At 39.2% G+C, this 21,174-nt stretch overlaps 2 protein-coding genes and 1 pseudogene across 2 annotated transcripts; 2 read left to right on the plus strand and 1 right to left on the minus strand.

The window, feature by feature from the left end:
* Positions 1 to 960: 960 nt before the first annotated feature.
* LOC111207405 (phosphatidylinositol 4-kinase gamma 7) lies at positions 961 to 4,092 on the plus strand. The gene is made up of 2 exons (XM_022705404.2): positions 961 to 1,234; positions 1,569 to 4,092. The coding sequence occupies exon 2, from the start codon at positions 1,817 to 1,819 to the stop codon at positions 3,758 to 3,760; it is 1,944 nt and encodes a 647-aa protein (XP_022561125.1). The 5' UTR covers positions 961 to 1,234; positions 1,569 to 1,816; the 3' UTR covers positions 3,761 to 4,092.
* A 1,825-nt stretch (positions 4,093 to 5,917) lies between these two features.
* Positions 5,918 to 7,066, plus strand: LOC111208054. Its single transcript, XM_022706757.1, has one exon. It carries the CDS (start codon positions 5,918 to 5,920, stop codon positions 7,064 to 7,066), a length of 1,149 nt encoding a protein of 382 aa, XP_022562478.1.
* A 9,272-nt stretch (positions 7,067 to 16,338) lies between these two features.
* Positions 16,339 to 19,769, minus strand: LOC111208268 (annotated as a pseudogene).
* Positions 19,770 to 21,174: the final 1,405 nt, after the last annotated feature.

Consider the following 21,174-nt stretch of genomic DNA (forward strand, 5'->3'; position numbering starts at 1 on the left):
GCTTTGACAATATACAATTTGTAAAATATGAACTTGCTTTTAATTACTTCCACTTGTACCTAATTTTTACTGCACTGTTATTATAGGCTTTGGAACTTATGAGGCCCAGTTTCGTAGGTCCTCCATGTCGCTGTTACACCACGTCGGCATTCTCATCCTTGAACTGACTGAACACATACATACCTTCCCACATCGGACGGTTAAGATTCCATAAGAATCTACAATCGGACGGCTCTCTATGCCTTTTCTAGACTCTTCTAAAAAGATGGAGACGATGATGAATCTTCTGGTTTACTATTTTACCTTCACTTTAATGTCTCTCTATCGTAATTTTTTTTGTTGAACTTATAATTAGTTATTTTTCGTTTTAAAATTTTGTTCTTCTTCTTTTGAAGTATACAGTATATAATTTCATTTGAACTCTTTACTGGTGGATCGCACGTCTTTCAATAGTGATCAATGGAGTACTAAGAAAATTACAGACAAATAATTAATTTATTTTCGCATCGTTTTGTAATCTTGAAGTTTGTGTACTCTTATTCCAAATAAATTTTAATTAATTTCAACACTACAAAATAAAAATTTAAAAATGTTTATTATGATTATCTATCAATCATATCAAGCAATAACTACCATATAAAAATGAGTTTTACACTTAAGTTCACATTTAAATTTAAATTCCATCATAGGTTTAGCAAAAAAATTGTAGGTACAATAATTTGGAGGACTTGCTAAGAAAACAAAATAATAATACTCTAAAAACAAAGAAATAAGTAAAAACTACGGCAACACCAAATTCATAATAATAAACTAGTGGAAATAAATAAAACAAAAATGTCAGAAAAATTGAACTAAAGTAATAATGAGGATTAAAATAGAATAATGACGTGTGAGTAAGATAGATTTGTGATCAATCCCCTAATAAATAGGTTAGTAAAACATATTAACTCAAACCATGGTTAAGCGATTTAACCAGAGTGGAGATCAGAGTTAAAAAGCGTTCGTCTTCGCAGAGTTGAAACCCAAGCAAAAGGAGACAGCCCCAAACACACACAGGGATCAGTGTTTCTCACTTGAGTTTGATTCTTTGCTTCCTTGCCTCCATTGAACCCTCTTCGAAGGATTCTCCTCCTATTCCTCCATGTGTTTCTCAGAGATGACGATGAGGATGATGCCTTCGAACTGACTTATTCTTCATTATTGCCACTGTTTCGTCTCTATTCTTCAGATCTTTGTGAGTTTTCTTCTTGTATACATGTTTGATTACCGTTATATATTCAAAGCTCATTGATTTTGCTTACACATAAAGTTTTTTGCTTTGTTGTGTTATATGATTTGTGTAAACTTTCGTAGATCAAGATCTGATCTCTGAACTGATGTGTTCTTAAAAGTTATTATCTTTGTGGAATCTATTTAAAGCTGTAAGATCGCTTTTGTTGTGTTATATGATTTGTGTAAGCTTTCTTGGATCATGATCTAATCTTTGGAGTGATGTCTAGAGATTTGAGATCGTTTTATACAGATCTGATATAGATTGGTGACATATAAAGGTGTGATCTTTTTTGTAGATATCTTCTCACAGTCGATCAAATAACATATGGCTTACCTGATGTAACGATTTGGATCATCATTCTTTCTCAAAGCTCCAGACTTTTAGTGATAACTAGCTCCTGTTCCATAGAGAAAAGCTTCGGGTCGTCTACCGTTTCATGATCGGTTTAGGTGTTGTTATCTGCTTCTGCTGTGTTCGGTTTGTGTTGGTTTCAGACAAAGGCACTGGTCTTGGAGTTCTCTCTTCGGCTTCTCCTTTTGTTTCATGTCTCGGAACCTAGACAGTCCTGTGCAGACACAAATGGCAGTGGCGGTCTTCAAGACTCCCCTCACTGGGGGTAACAAGATGGAAGGGAATCAGCATAAACATCATCAGCAGCAGCAGAAGCTACAGAGACAGTCCTCTGGGAGAAGAGTTTTCGTCCAAACCGAAACTGGCTGTGTTCTAGGGATGGAGCTGGACCGCAGCGACAACGTCCACACAGTGAAGAGGAGGCTTCAGATTGCTCTCAACTTCCCCACCGAAGAGAGCTCTTTGACCTACGGAGACATGGTCCTCACAAACGATCTCAGCGCCGTGAGGAACGACTCTCCTCTCCTCCTGAAACGCAACTTCATGCACAGAAGCTCCTCCACTCCTTGCCTCTCACCCACCGGGAGAGATCTCCAGCAGAAAGACAGAAGCGGTCCTATAGAGATCCTCGGCCAGTCAGAGTGCTTCTCCGTTGTGAAACAAATGGTGAAAGACATTGTCAAAGCCATGAAGCTCGGCGTTGATCCTCTCCCTGTTCACAGCGGGCTTGGAGGAGCTTACTATTTCCGGAACAAGAAGGGTGATAGCGTAGCCATTGTCAAACCAACTGATGAAGAGCCCTTTGCTCCCAACAACCCAAAAGGGTTCGTTGGGAAAGCTCTCGGACAGCCTGGCTTAAAGTCTTCGGTGCGTGTCGGTGAAACGGGTTTTAGAGAAGTTGCAGCTTACCTTCTTGATTATAACCGCTTTGCTAACGTCCCTCCAACTGCCCTTGTGAAGATAACTCACTCTGTGTTCAATGTCAACGACGGTGTGAAGGGGAACAAGGCTATGAGGGAGAAGAAGCTTGTGAGTAGTAAGATTGCTTCTTTCCAGAAGTTTGTGGCTCATGACTTCGACGCTAGCGATCACGGCACTTCGAGCTTCCCTGTGGCTTCAGTGCACAGGATTGGGATACTGGACGTGAGGATCTTCAACACGGACCGTCACGGTGGGAACCTCTTGGTGAAGAAGGTCGGGACGTTTGGTGAAGTTGAGCTTATCCCGATTGATCATGGTCTCTGCTTGCCGGAGACGCTTGAGGATCCTTATTTCGAGTGGATTCATTGGCCTCAGGCGTCTATACCTTTCTCTGATGAAGAGATTGAATATATACAGAAGCTTGATCCGGTGAAGGACTGTGAGATGCTTAAGAGAGAGCTTCCGATGATTAGAGAAGCTTGTCTGAGGGTACTTGTTCTCTGCACTGTTTTCCTTAAAGAAGCTGCTTCTTATGGGCTGTGTCTTGCGGAGATTGGTGAGATGATGACGAGAGAGTTTCGAGCGGAAGAAGAGGAGCCGAGTGAGCTCGAGGTTGTGTGTATTGAAGCCAAGAGATCAGTCACTGAACGAGATGTGTTCTCTCCAAGGTCGGATGTGATAGGAGAGGCAGAGTTTCAGTTTGATCTAGACTGTGATGAGTTAGAATCAGTCTACGGCTCCAAGTTGCAACTAACCGATGACAACTTCACTAAGAACCCTTTTTCAAACGGACGTTCTTCACTAGGGAAGCTTGAAGAAAGCATCAAGGAGGAAGAAGAGGAAGATGAAGACGAAGTTGAGGACATTACTGAAAACGCTGTCCCTATGATCACATTGAAAGACAGCTTTTTTAGTTCTACAGTTCTTTCAAAGCTTTCTACATCGATGAAGAACACACATCTTAGCGACACGGGAAGGAAAAACAACACAAAGCCTTTAACGAGAGGCAAATCAGAGAACACATCGTCTGGTCACAAAAGCGCAAACGAACAGCTTCAAGCGAGCGCAAGTTTTGTGAAAGTAGCAGACATGAAAGAAGACGAGTGGGTTCTGTTCTTGGAGAGGTTCCAGGAGTTGCTTGGACCGGCTTTTGCGAAACGCAAAACGGCAACGTTGAGCAAGAGGCAGAGACTTGGCACTTCATGCCAGTTTTGAGAAACCATATATAGTAGGAGAGAGGCAGGATCTGCAGTATGAAACTGGAGGAGTCTTGTTGTCGTCGTTCTATGGTAGTAGTAAACATAAAAAAGTTACGTTTGGAAGGTTTGGCTTATGACACAAGCAGCAAGGTGAAAGAGGGGGGGGGGTTTGGTTGTTTTTATGATCTTTTCACCCTTTTTGTAAATATTTGCTTTCTACCTTTCTCTTTGTTTGTTTGTTTTTCTTGCCCCTGTATCGCCTTTCTCTTGTTCTTTTTTCTTTCTATCCTTTGTTATGTACTTGTGGCTTGGCCTTGTCTTATAAATAATATTAGTCTTTGTTGGTTTTGATCGTTACTAAATGATTCTGTTATATGAGAGGCATCAACTACAAGTTTAACTACATGGTAGAAACAAGAAGGTGGAATATAGCAGGACAATAGTTGAACTATGATTGAACGTGAAATGTTAGAAGTCTTTATTGGTATCAGCGTTCATAATAGCCTAACTAGTTTGAGCTCAATCTATGAGGTTTGACAAGTGAGAGAGAGAGAGAGACAAGAGAAAGTGGTAAAGCGTAAGCGTGGTGGTCCCAGGGATGCTGCGAAGAAAGCGAAATGGGCAATCATAATCATCGACCCATATTTTCCATTATCCATTATCCATTTATCCCTTCAGGTTACCAAAGCTTGTATATATGAAGTGGGACCCTGTTTGTGACCCTTTGTCCATCAAACTAACGTAGTAAACATTCCACTTTCTTACGTTGTACTTCTCCATATGTACTATCAAGAGCCAATATACTATTTACATATTTTTAAAGTTCATATCTATGATATACTTCTTTGATGATTATAATGTTAAAATAATTTTCATACTATTGGATTCAAATTACAAGGGAGAAAAACCATGCAAAATCATTACTATATACATAAGAAAGTGAATGCATACTGTACATCGTTTTGATGGGGGGGAGGGGGATGTTCATATTTGGGTATTTGTTTAGTTTACAAATACATTTCATATGATCGATTACTACACTAACAAGAAACTATTTGTGAGTTCACCATTTGTTTTCCTTTTAGAAGTGTGATGACTGATGATGTATGAGGGGTTTTCCTTTAATTTTCTCATTGAACAACTTTTAATGTTTTAGCATTCGACAAATCTTCTATGTTACCTTGTATTGTCTGGTCGTCTTATATACATAGTGCTTTTGAATGTATTGGCAGTTCCTTTCTCATCATTAACTTCTCTCTTTTATCTATACTCTGTATCGTTTAAAGGACTGTCTTTCTATATAAGACCAATCAATCTTAAGAGGAGATTTGACTTGTTCTATGCAAAACCAAAGTTACTAGTTTGTAATTAATGGTGAAATTGTATCTCTCTTTCTCGATTAACCCAACTTTACTACTAATATGAATTTTCTATAGTTCACGATTATCATATTCATATACAAAGAAATTCGAGTATCTATAATAATTTTGACCATTTATATATGCTAGCATGATTTCTTGTTCCGTGGGTAAACAGTCTCCTGAATCTTTTGTTGTGAAGTTTCATATATAAAGCAATGGAAAATGTCTTAAAAGGTTAACATTTCCCTATCAATACAATTAAAAAAATTGACGTAGGATACTTTGATGCTTTTTTTCGTTGGCTGTGGATATGAGTTATCATCATACAACTTGGTCTTCGTTCGGTGTATGATTTGATGTGAATGATAACAACACTTGGCCACTGACAAATAATCGTTCGACAAAGAGAGGTGACTCTATCGTAATTCCTCTTCTTCTTCTTCTTTTTTTTTGTCCCAAATTGTAAATCATCATGTAAGACCCAAAAAAATCTTAAAATTCTATAAACCACTCAATTTACTAGTTAAATTTCAGGTTCACAGTATAGTTGTGTAAAAGAAGAAAATATGAAAGCTGCCGAGTGGCCCAAATTACATTTTTACAACCTTCACACGTTTTGGTGACATTAAAGTTTTAAATTCATCAGGTCTATCTGGACACAATAGAAACTTTGGTATCAGAGCTTTAGGTTCTCAAGATCACTGTTCATATCGGGACACTGTTCATCAACGAAGCACTGTTAATCGACGGATACTGTTCACGACGAATACTGTTCATCAAAAGATCTTTAAACCTAACGTCAAACTCGAGCAATGGGAGACGAACTTGTTATGATGAAGACAAATGTAGGAGAGCGATCTTATATCAAGTGTCCGATGTTAAACTCGACAAACTACACCGTATGGGCCATTAGAATGAAGAACATGCTTAAAGTTCATAAGGTGTGGAGTATTATAGAGACGGCAACGGAAGAGGATGACAAAAACGACATGGCTATTGCTCTGTTGTTTCAAGCAATACCCGAAACCTTAGTACTACAAGTCGGAGAGTTAGATACAGCAAAAAAGGTTTGGGATGCTATCAAAAATAGACATGTTGGTGCGGAGAGAGTAAAAGAAGCTAGACTGCGAACCTTAATGGCAGAATTTGATAGATTGAAGATGAAGGACACCGAGAAAATCGATGACTTCGCCGGCAAGCTATCTGAAATTTCATCAAAATCCTTTGCCTTAGGAGAAGAGATTAAAGAATCAAAAATTGTCAAAAAGTTTCTTAAGAGCCTCCCTCGCAATAAATATATACACATTGTAGCATCCCTTGAGCAAGTCCTTGATCTTAAGAACACGAGTTTTGAAGATATTATGGGACGTTTAATGGCTTATGAAGAACGGGTTCAAGAAGAAGATAATAATCAAGAGGACCAAAGCAAGCTTATGTACTCTAATATGGAACAGCAATCCGCTCATAATTACCATGAGGACTATAAAGGATATCGAGGAAGAGGAGGACGGTACTACAGGGGCAGAGGTCGAGGTTACTATAATGGAGGAACAGATACGTCGAGAGTAACGTGTTTTCGATGCGACAAGATGGGTCATTACGCCTCTACCTGTCCAGACCGACTCCTCAAGCTACAAGAGACACAAGAGCAAGATAAAGCTGACACTCAAGAAGCAGACGAGCTTATGATGCATGAAGAGGTCTATCTTAATGAAGGAAAAGTGATGCCAAGCAAGTACGAGTCTAATGGAGAAGATAATATGTGGTATCTTGATACTGGAGCCACTAATCACATGACTGGAAATCGACGATACTTTGCAAAAATCGACGAGTCTATTACAGGAAAAATCAAGTTTGGTGATGACTCGCGTATCAACATCAAAGGGAAAGGATCTATCGAGCTTATTGACCAGAATGGAGAGATAAGAACTATGGCCGATGTCTATTTCATTCAGGCTTGAAGAGCAGCATAATCAGTCTCAGACAAGCAACGGAATCAGGATGTGATGTGAGATTGAAAGATGAATATCTAACCATGCATGATTGTGACGGCAAACTATTGGTCAGAGCTATAAGATCGAAGAAACGGTTATACAAAGTTCGTATGGGAGTAAATAAACCTATATGTTTATCTTTGGCGATGGAGAGTGACTCAAGTAGAGAGCACACAAGGTTGGGACACATAAATCTCGAGGCGAATAAATCAATGGTACAGCGGGAGCTCGTTGACACAGAAACAGAGAAGAGCAGAGTCCATGGCGGTCCGGCCGGTTTGTGCACGAGCTTAGGCATATGTGGGCATATAACAAGTGGTGCGTACAGTTCAATGATGAGGAAATACGGTCTTGGTGGAGATAACGTGTTAGACGCAAAGATGGTTGATGCCAATGGTAAATTACTCGACCAAGCTTCTACGGGTGAAGATATGTTTTGGGCGACTAGAGGATCTGGTGGAGCGAGTTTTGGGATATTTCTAGCATGGAAGATCAATCTTGTTCCTGTTCCCAAAACGGTAACAATTTTCACCGTCACCAAAACGTTAGAACAAGACGAGGGCAACAAGTTTCTTTCGAGGTGGCAAGTGGTCGCTGAAGAATTATTCTTCGGAGTAATATTCAGCATAGCTTCAAACAACGGAAGCAAGGCTGCGACGACGTCGTATAATGCTCTGTTTCTTGGTGATAAGGAGAAAATGACGGATGATGAGATGACATTGAGAAGGCCACGAAGACAAAGCTACAAACGTAAAAGCTTTGAAGATTATGTGTTGCTATTATTAAGTTTAAATAATAAGCCAAGACACTTTCAAGAGGGAAGTGAATTAAAGACATTGATGCTAGCTTATGAAGATGAAACACATTCCATCATAAAACACGAGACATGGAATTTAGCGGATCTTCTGTATGGAGTAAAGAAGAGTGGTCTACAGTGGCCATACAAGACCAAACGATTCAAAGCAAAAGGAAGAAACGTGACGTATGGTTTAGGACACGCAACGAGAGCTTGGAGCAACAAACGGAATCAAGTGATTCTTGAGCTGCGGTTTAAACAAGAGGAGAATTTCGTTGAAGACTTTATCACGGAGATAGCGTTGAAATTCGACATGTCTGATCTGGAAGAGAATGGAATGGAGAATTACATTATGATACGTACACTGATGGAATATGGGTTGAAGCTATCAAGGTCTGAAATTGAAAAGGACAGCAATGCTACAAGATACATGAGGAATGTCGGCTACTTGATGACCAGACCGGAGCTATCTTTGTGTGTGAGGATGATAAGACGAGATATGCAAATATTTGAAGAGTTTCATGAAACTGCAATGAAGATACGTGAAACTGCTGAGATACCAATTGTTGGAGATATTGTTAGCGGTCATAGAATTAACTCGGATGATGGCAAAAGCGTGGCAGGACATATCTTTCATGATGGTGAAAGTTCAATTACGTGGGGCTCAGGCAAACAAGAGACTGTTGTGTTACCGTCATGTGAAGCTGAAGACATGGCAGGGACTGAAGCTATGGAACAAGCTGTAGGACCACGAAAATCCTGATTAAAAATTACGAAACAAAAAGCATATAAACGATAATATAAAGATTTACAACGTTTAAGAAATCGTAAGGAAATAGACGATAATATAAAGACTTACAAGGACTTTTACTAAGCACCCCCACACTTTGAGGTATTTGTATGAATTTACATAACCTTTTCAAAGTACATAGCTTTTTGCCAATGTTTGAATGTGGTAAGCAACACTCCCCCCACACTTCCTGAGCTAATTCAGGATCATGCATGCTTGCATTCATCCTTTAAGAGTTTAAAACTTTTGTTCCACAACTTCATTATGTTATGGAACATTGACCCAAAACTACACTTCGTGTTTTAGTTTTTATCAAATTGGTTTGAGATTTCACATTATCTCTATATAAACCAATATTGCTACAACATTCGTCAGCCTTGCTACGATGTGTGTCAGCTTTTTGAACATTAGGCTTTCTTTGTTCTTTTGCTCAATCACTTTCGTTTTATGTTCACAATTGTGAATATCATATGTTTTGTGATTTGCATATTTGACTTACTTGAAAGTCAATTTTTATGAGAGATAGATTTTACTGAAAATTTCCAATTTATCTATAGACCTATGTAGTGATTTTACTAGGCATAGACAAATCTTCACATGAAGACGGTCCAAGTGGATGACCATTCCCAATAAGTTTGTCGTCTCACTGGTTATATTCGTATGATAAAATATTTCATGATTATTTGAACACAATATTTCATCTTTAAATTTAGATTTATTCAAAAGAAAATATTTGAACACAATCTAAATATAGATTTGATTTATTCAAAAAGTAAATATTTTATAATTATTTAGACACAATCTTTATATATAGATTTATCTATATGGACGCAATCTTTATATTTGGATTTATCCATTATAGTTATTTGGACTCAATCATTAAATTTTGATTTATCCAAAGGTACTAAGAGGCTTTGTCTTATAATATTTATCCAAAAAATATTATGAATTTAATCTTCAAAGATTTATTCAAAATTATAATGAACTCAATCTTTTAAGATTTGTTCATATTTTACAAGACTTATCTTATGAGTTTAAACTTAGTAACCTATTTATTGACTTGAAGTCATTGACATCAATTGTTATTATTGAATATGTTCACAAAATACAAATGGTAGTAATTATTGAGAACTCAAATCAAATAAGCATTCTCAGAAGTCGTGTAAAGCGTTCCTAAACGATAATAATCATTCTTGGAATCGCTAAAAACGTTCTTGAGCTTTTAATAGTTGTTCTCAAAATCGCACAAAAGCGTTCTTGAACTTTTAATAGTTGTTCTCAGATTCGCACAAAAGCGTTCTTGAACTTTTCATAGTTGTTCTCAGAATCGCACAAAAGCGTTCTTGAACTTTTTAATAGTCGTTTTTCAGAATTCGCCAAAAGGCCTTCTTAAACGCTATTTTCTTTAGAAAAATGAGATCGCGAGCCTTTCAGAGAATGTCGCGTAAATCATTTTCTAATTATGATTCGTCTTTTTATTCCAAAACATTCTAAAGAATAGCTCAAGAGCGTTCTTAGAACCGTTTCAGATTGATTTAAAAAATGTTTTTGTAAAACTGTTTTATAAAATCGTTTTAAAAATATTGTTCGCAATATTCAATCCGATTCAAGCGATAAGCATGAAGCGGATTTATTGAGTTAAGATTGTAGGACCGCGAAAATCCTGATTGAAAATTACGAAACAAAAAGCATATAAACGATAATATAAAGACTTACAACGTTTAAGAAATCGTAAGGAAATAGACGAATTCACGGAGTCGAGATTTGATCTCTTTCCTTAACTCAATAAATTGCCCGTAATGTGTGACGGTTTTATGCGATTTTTGAATCCCAGGATACAACCGTGATGAGACCGTTTTGCAACACCCGAAACAGAATCTACGAACTAACTACTACGATATACTCTCGAGACACTTACTTTAAAGAATAAAATCTAAAGAGTATTTTTTTTTTCTTTTCTAGTGAGAGAAAGTGGTAGTTAGAGAGATGATTGTGTGAGTTGTGAGATGTAAGATTATGGAGAGATCATGGTGGAATTTATAGAGAAACTTGGCCACCGAGGTGACTAGACTTGGCCACCGAGGTGGCTAGACTTGGCCACCGAGGTGGCTAGACTTGGCCACCGAGGTGGCTAAACTTGGCCACCGAGGTGGCTAAACTTGGCCACCAAGTTGGCTCCTTTTTTTTTTTAAGTTATTGAAACCTTAACCCATTAAATTTACTCAGCCCATTGAGCTTGCAAAATGAGTCCAATAATCCCCATAATCATTCACATAAAATCAATCTTTTACTCAACCAATTAGGCTTGCAAAAGATTTTCTATTCACACAACCAATTTATTACACAGCCCATTGGGCTTATAATAAAATTGGTCCAACACAAGCTATATGGCTTCAAAAATTACATCGGCATACAACCGAGAGTGAACAGAGAAGCGATATTGTGATGAAAGCATTCGGGAAATTGAAGCTCAAGGAGATAAGAGGTATTGATGAAGACTTGTTGAAAATGGATTTCAAGCTTAAGGGGGAGAATGTTGGATTAAGCTTGAAAGAAAAAGAAACTTGAGATATAAGTTAAAGACCTAATCCTACCGAGTTATGGTTTAGTAAAAGGATTAGGAAAAGGAAATATGAAATATGTTAAGTTCATAGAGTTTAGGAGTAATCTAATCTCTATATAAGAAGATACCAATGTGTGGTATAGCTTATGAGTTTTATGATTGTGATATGAAAATCTCAATTGTATGATCTCAAATAATAAGAATATCTCTATTATTAATCTCTTAAGGAAAATCACTCAAAACCTTAAGCTTTTTCACACAATGTTGCCCAAGCGTTTATGATGGAGGTGTATTGACGTTTTGCAGCGCCAATTCGAGCTCGTGTACGATGCCAGATACACATATTTTCTTTGATCCATTTCATCCGACTCAGTTGGCGAATTTCATGTACGCGATTTGGTGTTTCCAGGAGAGAAAAATTTGCCATGTGGTGAGAGATTAAATGAACTAAATTAACTCAATGACAATCTTATGAAGAAACACGAGTTTACTTGTCGTTGCTGTTGTTGTTGTTGTTGTTTATTTTGGTCTCAGGATCAACGTTTCTAATGTACCAAAACCTTATTATGTCAGGTACTGACCAACGTACGTTTATTAATAAATATATTAAACAAATTTGTTTTTTTTTTGAAACACAAACAAATTTGTTAAATAATAATTTAAGAGTGAAATATAATACAATCAAATAATTTTAATAAAATTATAATTAATTATAGTCATATGTTTATGATAATATATTGATTAAGATTGCTATACAGTTAATTTTATAAAATTATCTTGGGCTTTTTGCAAAAGTGACTCAAAACTTGGAGTCAAACAGAAAACTAACCTTTTCTTTTGACTCTTTTTTTTTGAGATTTTAACCCCACACCTGCACTTTATCTACGAAAATGCCATTAACATTTTTTTTTTTTTTTCGAAAATGGCTTCTTTACTGTCTCAACCTCATCTTCTTCAAGTATTTACAATACTGCCACTGCAATGAATAGTGGCAACAACCTTGTACGAACTGTTTGGAGCTTTTAATGCCCTTTAATGCACGTAAATCTCTTTACACTCTCTCTGTTTCAATTGTTATGAACTAAAAACAACATTTCTTTCACTTTCTCTCTATATTCATCCAAAAAACTCAAGCTTTTGATTCAAAATATGGGCTATGGTTGCAGAGCCATATTTCTTTCGTTTTGACTTACGGTTGCTTTCGTTTGAGGTTCTGGGTGGTTGGAGAAGACCCTGTGTGCAAACGAAGTCATCTCACCTAGTTTAAGGTACGAATTTGAATTTTTTTTCAAGATCTGTTCGCGTAGAAGACTTACTAGTAAGTCATCTGTATGTAGAAGACTTACTGATGAGTCTTCTGGTCAAACGGACGACTTAAATTAAGTCGTCCAGCTTTGTTTGTTAAAAAAAAACACTTCAGACGACTTATATATACGTCGTCTACGAGAAACGGGCTAGTTTTGCATTTGACCGAATCGTGTCAGATCTTTGACTATTTCTGGACGACTTATAATTCAGTCGTCTCTGGGAAAGTTAAAATTTCAATATTTTATGAAAACTTGACGACTTACGTGTAAGTCGTCCTAGGTTAGTTTTGTAATTGAAAAATAAAACTTGAAATTTAACTTTCTCCAGACGACTTAGATGAAAGTCGTCCAGCTAAACGACTTAATTTAAGGTCGTCCGGGATAAGCAAGGTTTGACCAGAAAATTGGGAAAAATTCTGGACGACTTTGCTTTCCCCGGACGACTTTAAATTAAGTCTTCTGGAGGGACGACTTTATATTAAGTCGTCTGGTTAAAGTTAAATTATGAAGTTTTATTTTTCAATTACAAAACTAACCTAGGACGACTTACACGTAAGTCGTCAAGTTTTCATAAAATATTGAAATTTTAACTTTCCCAGAGACGACTGAATTATAAGTCGTCCAGAAATAGTCAAAGATCTGACACGATTCGGTCAAATGCAAAACTAGCCCGTTTCTCGTAGACGACTTATATATAAGTCGTCTGAAGTTTTTTTTTTAACAAACAAAGCCGGACGACTTAGAATTAAGTCGTCCCTTTTAATTTTCAATTGCAAAAGTGACCTCTTTAGACGACTTACCTTTAAGTCTTCTGGACGACTTAATGCTAAGTCGTCTGCGGCAATGTTTATTGAACTTCTTCATTTCCCTTTTCTCTATGTTTACTAATGTGTTTTATTTTGAATATTTGCAGATGATTTTTCAGTTACATGCAGTGTATGGAGAATGGTTGTTGAGAGATTTCCGTTGGGATTTTGTGGTTGATGATCTCAAAGGAGGAAGATTGTTTTTATTGAATGAAGATTCAACACATGCTGAACTTGTTGCAATGGCTCAAGAAGATTATAACCTGGACATGAGAACAGTGAGTGTGGAGATTAGCTACTCATTACCAGCAGAAATGATGATGGCTCCAGGCAGTCTTCCCATTCATGTTACAAGTGATAGACAAGTTCGAAACTTGCTGGAGATACTCAAAACCCATAGAGTATGTCTTTGTGTATCAAGCCGCAGCAAGGTCGAAACGGTTTCAGAGAAAAGGGATATTGATGAAGCTGGTGAATGGGAAAAAGATGTTGGTGATAATGATGAAGCTGGTGAATGGGAAGAAGATGTTGGTGATAATGATGAAGCTGGTGAATGGGAAGAAGATGGGGAGGAGGAAAATGGGGAGGAGGATGCTGATAATTCTATTGTTGGTGAAACGGATCAGAATGGTGGGGATTACAGTCTTTATGGAAAGGTTCCAGATGAGGACGAGGAAGATGATGATAATATTTGTTTTGAAGAAATCCAAAAGACATATGCTAAGACAAATGCTATTGAAGGAGGAAAATCGAATGGTACCAGTATCTATGTCAACCAGAGTTTTGTTAGCAAGGGTGCTCTGCTTTCAGAGCTGCGGTTGGCAGCAGTGAGGGGTAAGTTTTCTTTCAAATTATACAAATCAACGAAAACTCTCGTTGTGGCAACATGTCCGGTTAGCTATTGTGGATGGAAGGTCAGAGCGAGTGTCAAACATGGGACAAACACGTTTTGGGTAACAAAGTATGTGGAAAAACATTTATGCTCAGCGGGAGACCGAATCGCTCAGCGGAGACACTGTACTCCGAAGTATGTAGGTAGTCTTTTCATTGATCGTGTTGGAATCATTGATGGGATAACTCCGCAGCATATCACTGATGCAATGAGGAACATGTTTGGCATGGCGCTTGATTACACCACTTCATACAGAGCACTGTTATATGCACAAAGATTGGTGAGAGGATCAGCAGAAGAAGGGTATTCGCGTCTGGCATCATATCTCGAGCAAATCTCCATTGCAAATCCTGATTCTATCACGGCGATAGAACTTGATTCTATGAAAAGATTTAAGTATCTATTTCTCTCTTTTGGAGCTTCTATCAAAGGTTTTAAGTATCAGAGAAGGGTCATTGTGGTGGATGGAACTCACCTAAGTGGAAAGTATGGAGGAACTATGTTAGTTGCAGCCGCACAAGATGGCAATTTTCAGATATTCCCATTGGCTTTTGGGATCGTGGATGAGGAAGATATACCTTCTTGGGAATGGTTTTTCACAAAATTGGCTAGTTGTATATCTCATGACAAGCCTCTGGTGATAGTCTCCGACCGGCACAAGGCCATTAAAAGTGCGTGTGATAAGGTGTTTCCTTGGGCAACCCGAGGAATATGTTATTATCACCTTCAAGATAACATTGTCAAAAAGTTTAAAGGGAAACATCTCATGTACTTGGTGAAAGGGGCTGCTTATGCTCACACGGTTTACGATTTTGACCGGTACATGGCTGAGATACGGAGTGCAAACCCGGAACTTGCAACGTATTTGGAGAAAGCCGACGTCAGGCTATGGTCAAGGGTTTATTGTAAGGGGAACAGGTTCAACATAAAAACAAGCAACATTGCTGAATCTATTAATTCCGCACTGAAGCGAGCAAGAGGATTTCCGATTACGTTCCTGCTGGAGTTCATAAGGCAGAAGTTAGGAAAATGGTATTGGAAAAGGAGACAAGATGCTTTGAGTCTCACAACTGAACATAGCGGGGGTGTTGAATACTTGCTTGCTGTTCGAGAAGAGATAGCGGGTACGATGACGGTCGAACCAATTGATGGATGGCATTTCTTTGTCAAAGGTGGCAAAATGGACTGTGTGGTTGATTTGGAACATGCAAAGTGTGATTGTGGTGTCTATGGAGTGGAGAAAATACCTTGCTCTCATGCTATAGCTGCTGGAATACATGCTGGTTTGCATATCTCCACACTTGTATGTCCACTGTACTCAAAGAATTATCTGTATGCAGGATACTCAGAGAATATATATCCTATCGTGTCACAACATATTGAGGAACGAGAATGCTTTCCTCCAGAACTAAAGCGTGGTCGGGGGAGACCGAAGAAATCAAGATGGCAATCTTGGTTGGAGCTATCTAGGATGAGAGGACACAAACCCAGGAAGAAACACAGGGCACGGAGATGCTCAAACTGCAAGGAAACTGGCCATACGAAACCACAATGTACACAACCAGTTGACTAGTTGTCCAGACGACCTAAATTTAAGTCGTCCAGTCTTGATTACCCGTCCAGACGACTAAATTTTTAGTCGTCCAGTGTATTTTATTTTTAGACGACCTTCTACTAAGTCGTCCAGTGTATTTTATTTTTAGACGACCTTCTACTAAGTCGTCCAGTGTATTTTATTTTTAGACGACCTTCTACTATCCCTTCAAGTGTATTTTATTTTTAGACTACCTTCTACTATCCCTTCAAGTCGTCCAAACCTTCTAGACGACTTATTTGTAAGTCGTCCAGTTGGAAAACCTTCCAGACGACTTATAATAAGTCGTCCAAACCTTCTAGACGACTTATTTGTAAGTCGTCCAGTTGGAAAACCTTCCAGACGACTTATTTCTTCCAGACAACTTATATATTTACAAGTCCAAATACAAACACTAATCTTCCAGACAACTTATATATTTACAACTTATATATTTACAAGTTCAACTTATATATTCAAATACAAAGACAAGTTCAAATACAAACACTAATCTAATCATACAAGCCCACGAACTTATCACCATCCACATTTTCTTTTAGATGCTGATCAACAAGCTCCTTCCATATATCCACCGCCATATTATCCCTCATTTTCTTTGCGTTGCACCTAGCAAAGTCTTTAGGGTCAAAGGAGACACCGAGAGCATGACATTCAATGTACTTTACAGTGTACACGCCACAATCACCATTGTTGGCCGTGGGTACACCTTTCAGCGGTCTCTCATATGTGTATGGCTCCAACCCGTATTTGACCCGTATTTCGTCGGTGGCTGCGCACTCAACAAGCAGATAAGGGACCATCTGGAGAAAAGGCTCCATTATCGCATCCCATGCGTCTGGTACACTAGATGAAGGTATGCTGTCCCAGACGACTATGTGCCTCTTAGGGATCGATATCCAAATAGCAACCCAATGCTTGTCGTCCAAGTTCACTGGCGCATAGATATCATCAATGTCCTCCCCCCACTTCTTGTTTGATTGGCAAAATGAAGGTATTGATCCGTCATAAAAATACGACGCCCCACCAGGTAGAACTCTTCCTAAACCTTTGTGATCAGGTTCCGATGTTTTGAAGAGGTGATACTGCTCTCTCCAAGACTGGGAAAAGTTGTGATCCAGGAAGCACATTCGCTCGCTCCTGAAAGCTTGTGGGTTCTCCTGATACCTCTGCCTTAGCACATTAATCCAAGCATCTATATGCTGCATATTAAATATAACAAGTTAGAAGTTACCAGACGACTTAAATATAAGTCGTCTACGTGGTCGTCCAAGTAGACGACTTTCCAGACGATTTATCTTTAAGTCGTCTGGAAAGTAGTCTACTTGGACGACTTTGTAGACGACTTAAATCGTGTGCAGAAGACTTACGCAGTCTTCCAGCCATCCTCTGGCTGTCCGGAGGAAGTGGTACCACCTTGTTGGTGATGTACGTGGTTTGTCCTCGGTCTTAGTTAAATAATGACTGCAAACAAAAAAAGCAATCAGTTTTGGACGACTAAATCAAGCTATTATGGGTAAAGCAATCACTTACGGATCAGTTTTCAACCAATCAGCGAGTTCCTTCAACCGATCTTTGTTTACTGGCGGAAATGGATTATAGGCTGCCACTTTATCTTTTTTTTCTCTGCCGTATAAGGAGATCTCACAGTGGGAGCAGGTTTCTTCGCTCGTTTACTCTTTGCACGCTTGTCCAATACAACCAGGCTCGGTTCTGAAACTGGATCGCTTGGCTCGGTGGAAGCGAGGCTCGGTTGTTGATCGGTGGAAGCGAGGCTCGGTTGGTGATCGGTGGAAGTGACAGCAACAATCTCTTTGGAGGTCTTATTTACCGAGTTCGCCTCGGTTGCTGTATCCTCCGGCAACCATCTCTGCAATAAAAGTTGCACACAAGTTAACTCTGGACGACTTAAACAAAAGTTGTCTGGACGACTAGTTGGACCTGGACGACTTAAAATTAAGTCTTCCGTGGTCAACTAGTCGTCCAGACAACTTACGTTTAAGTCGTCCAGGGTCAACTAGTCGTCCAGACAACTTTTACAGTCGTCTGGACAACTAGTTAACCCTGGATTTGATACTAACCTCTTTGATTTGAGGAGGCTGTTTCTTTTGAGGAGGAGGCTGTTTCTTTTGAGGAGGAGGAGGCTGCTGCTGTTTCTTTTGAGGAGGAGGAGGCTGCTGTTTGGTTTGATGAGGAGGAGGCTGGTTACTAACCACGGTTTCATTGGCATGAGGGGTAGCCTGTTTGTTTCTACCCCCGGTTTCTTTGGCAAGAGGGGTAGGTTGTTTATCTTGAGGGGTAGCCTGTTTGTTTCTACCCCCGGTTTCTTTGGCAAGAGGGGTAGGCTGTTTATCTTGAGGGGTAGCCTGATTGGTGACACCAACCTTCTTCTCCACAGCTTCCAATCTATCGGACAACTTCCTAAACTCCCTCATGCACTTATTAAACCCTTTTTTCATGCAGTCAGCTACGCCCTTGAACATAATTTCCAACTCCTCTCTGGTCACCCCTCTAGCCTCTTCTCTAGCCTCTTCACTAGCCACTTTAGGAGCCTCTTTACGAGCTTTCTTCCGAGGTCTTGGATTGTCTTCCTCCTCCTCCTCCTCCTCCTCCAACACAACCATCTCTTTGGCCTTCTTTGATGGAGTCACAACCTTAGGTTTTGTATTGACCTTAGTACCAGTGACTTCCCAGCAATCCATGGTCCACTTCCACGGTCTCCGCTCATACATGACTTTAATGATGTTCTCCGCGGGCAGGTCCTCAACCTCAGAGTCCCATTTTGGCCACATTTCACTAATGTCCTTCTCAACAAAGTTGATCACGCGGGTCTGCAGTAAATAGAAGAATCGAGTTAGATATTTGAAAAAAAATACTAAATAGACGACTTAATTATAAGTCGTCTACTAAGTCGTCCAGCTGGAAGACCTTCCAGACGACTTATAATAAGTCGTCTAATAAGTCGTCCAGATGGAAGACTTTCCAGACGACTTAATTAAGTCGTCCGATAAGTCGTCCAGCTGGACGACCTTCCAGACGACTTATAATAAGTCGTCTGCGCAGTCTTTTGGATTGAAGTAAATACCTGACTCAAGATAGCAGCTTTCATTGATCTGCGGCCTCTGCTGCCCTCGTAAGCCAGTATCGGTGGAGACGGACTGTCTGCTCTGGGACCACCAATACTAGCACCCAATTCCGGCATAGCTGTGTACGTCCAGACCTGAAGAACTTGTATAAACCCATCCACGGTGTAACAGCCAGCAATTTCTTTGTTCCACAAAGAGTCCATCAGCACCTTAAATGCGACTCTCCCCCATGGATAATTCTCAAACCGTTCTAAATCCATCACTAGCCTTGCCAGAGTAGATCGTGTAGCGGTTGAAAACTTTCTCCCTTCAATGAATCCAGTGAAGATGGAGAGGTACGCGAGCCGCTTGCGATCTTCCCTGGACCAATCCCCGCATCTCTGCAGTGCTGCTATTATCTGATCAGTAGTTGGCCCAGCTTCCAGATGAACTCCCAGCATCCCCCAGAAAGAAACCATCTCTGGGGTAACGTCACATTTTGGTGTCTCAAGGTCCTCGATGTACTCGCAGTTTAGACCAGTGAGGTTTTCAAACTCTAACAGTGAAAACCTCAAAGGTTCTGGACCAACGAGAGACCACATCTCATACTTCTTCTTAATGTCCAGCTTGAAACTGAGCATGTAGTGAACCAGCCTTGAAGCCCAACCAAATCCCTGCTCCTTGAACTTGATGAAAACTCCCAAACTCGACTCCTTGAGCTCTTCAAATTCGTCATCAGTAAGAGCTTTCCTAAGAGCAGTATGCAACTTGCTGTTATCCGTATGATACGAAATGCTATTGTGGGCTTCTGGTTCTTCCCCTGATGTGTATAACCTACGGGGGAGTTCTGGAATATCCATCCTTTTTGTCTGCAAAATAATCAAAGACAACAATATAAGTCCAGACGACTTAGTAGACGACTTAAATTACTTACAAGTCTTCCAGTCGCAGAAGGAGTTGGAGTACTCGTCATTGCGGTTATAGATCTGAAAAAATAAACGTGAAACGGTGAGAATGAGTAAATTGATAGAGACAACGTTTTATGTTCATCTTTTCCTCGAGATTGATGACTTAGCGGCGTTAGGGTTTACAGAGAAACGGCGCTAAGGTTTACAGAGAAGAAGCGGCGGCGCTAGGGTTTAGAAGAAGCGGCGGCGCTAGTGTTTAGAACGTTGGTGACCACGGTGGCGAGGGCGACGGTTTGTTCGGAAATAGTGGAAGCGGCGGCGCTAGGGTTTAGAGGAATCGGCGGCGCTAGGGTTTAGAGGAATCGGCGGCGCTAGGGTTAGAAGAAGCTGCGGCGACAACGGTGAGAATGAAGTGAGATAGATAGCCGATGTTGAGAACGATGGTTTGTTCGGAAATCGTGGGAATTCGAAATCGCCTTTGAGAGAGAACTGTTAGGGTTTCTGAATATCGCGAAAAATGAAACAAAAAAAAAAATCACCTTATATATTGGGTAAATAATCCGGTTAGCTTTAAAATTACATTGGTAAACTTTAAGGTTTGGTCCGGTTTAGACGACTTATTCTGGCTGATAATGTACAACAGACGACTTAATATTTAGTCGTCTGTTTTCAGACGACAAAATATTAAGTCGTCCTAGACCCTAAAATGAACCCCTAAACTAAAATGACTAGATTAACTAACTAACCACGTTATAAAATCAAATTATACTTAAATAGTGTTTACTATACACAGAAATGAACACGCATAAGTAATTTTAAAAATTTTCAAAAACGGTTTTAATGCTTTCCAAAATCTAACCCTAAGAACACATACAATACTACAACATATGTTGATGAAACATAAACTTAAGAATATCATGACTCACTACTTTCACTCATCTATGCTGAAAACAATTGAAATTTGTTATATCTTAATTTATACCTCCTAAGACATATGTTAATTACATAATTCCCATTTTTCACTTATCAAAATATTTTTTACAAAATTTTTAAATTATGTTTAAGACTAACTGTCCAGACGACTTTAAGTTAAGTCGTCTGGACGACTTATTTTCAAGTCGTCTAAACAGACGACTTGCGAGGGGTAGAAACGTAAAAAGAATTCCGTTTTTTTGTTTGGTCACAAGGGGATAGTTGTAATTTCAATAGCCTTTTAGGTTACTTTTGCCTTTGACCCAAGTTGGGGTATTGTTTTGGGTTTGACTCCAAGTTTTGAGTCACACTTGGCAATTCTCCCAATTATCTTTATTAACCATTGATATAGTTGATGAAGTTTCAATATGATTTCTTATAGTAT

The sequence above is a fragment of the Brassica napus genome, chromosome C7 (genome assembly GCF_020379485.1).
Source record: "Brassica napus cultivar Da-Ae chromosome C7, Da-Ae, whole genome shotgun sequence".
NCBI classification, from domain to species: Eukaryota; Viridiplantae; Streptophyta; class Magnoliopsida; order Brassicales; family Brassicaceae; genus Brassica; species Brassica napus.

Coding starts and splice junctions, on each gene's coding strand:
- LOC111207405 (XM_022705404.2), top strand. CDS start 1,817: ATGTCTCGGAACCTAGACAGTCCTGTGCAGACACAAATGGCAGTGGCG.
- LOC111208054 (XM_022706757.1), top strand. CDS start 5,918: ATGGGAGACGAACTTGTTATGATGAAGACAAATGTAGGAGAGCGATCT.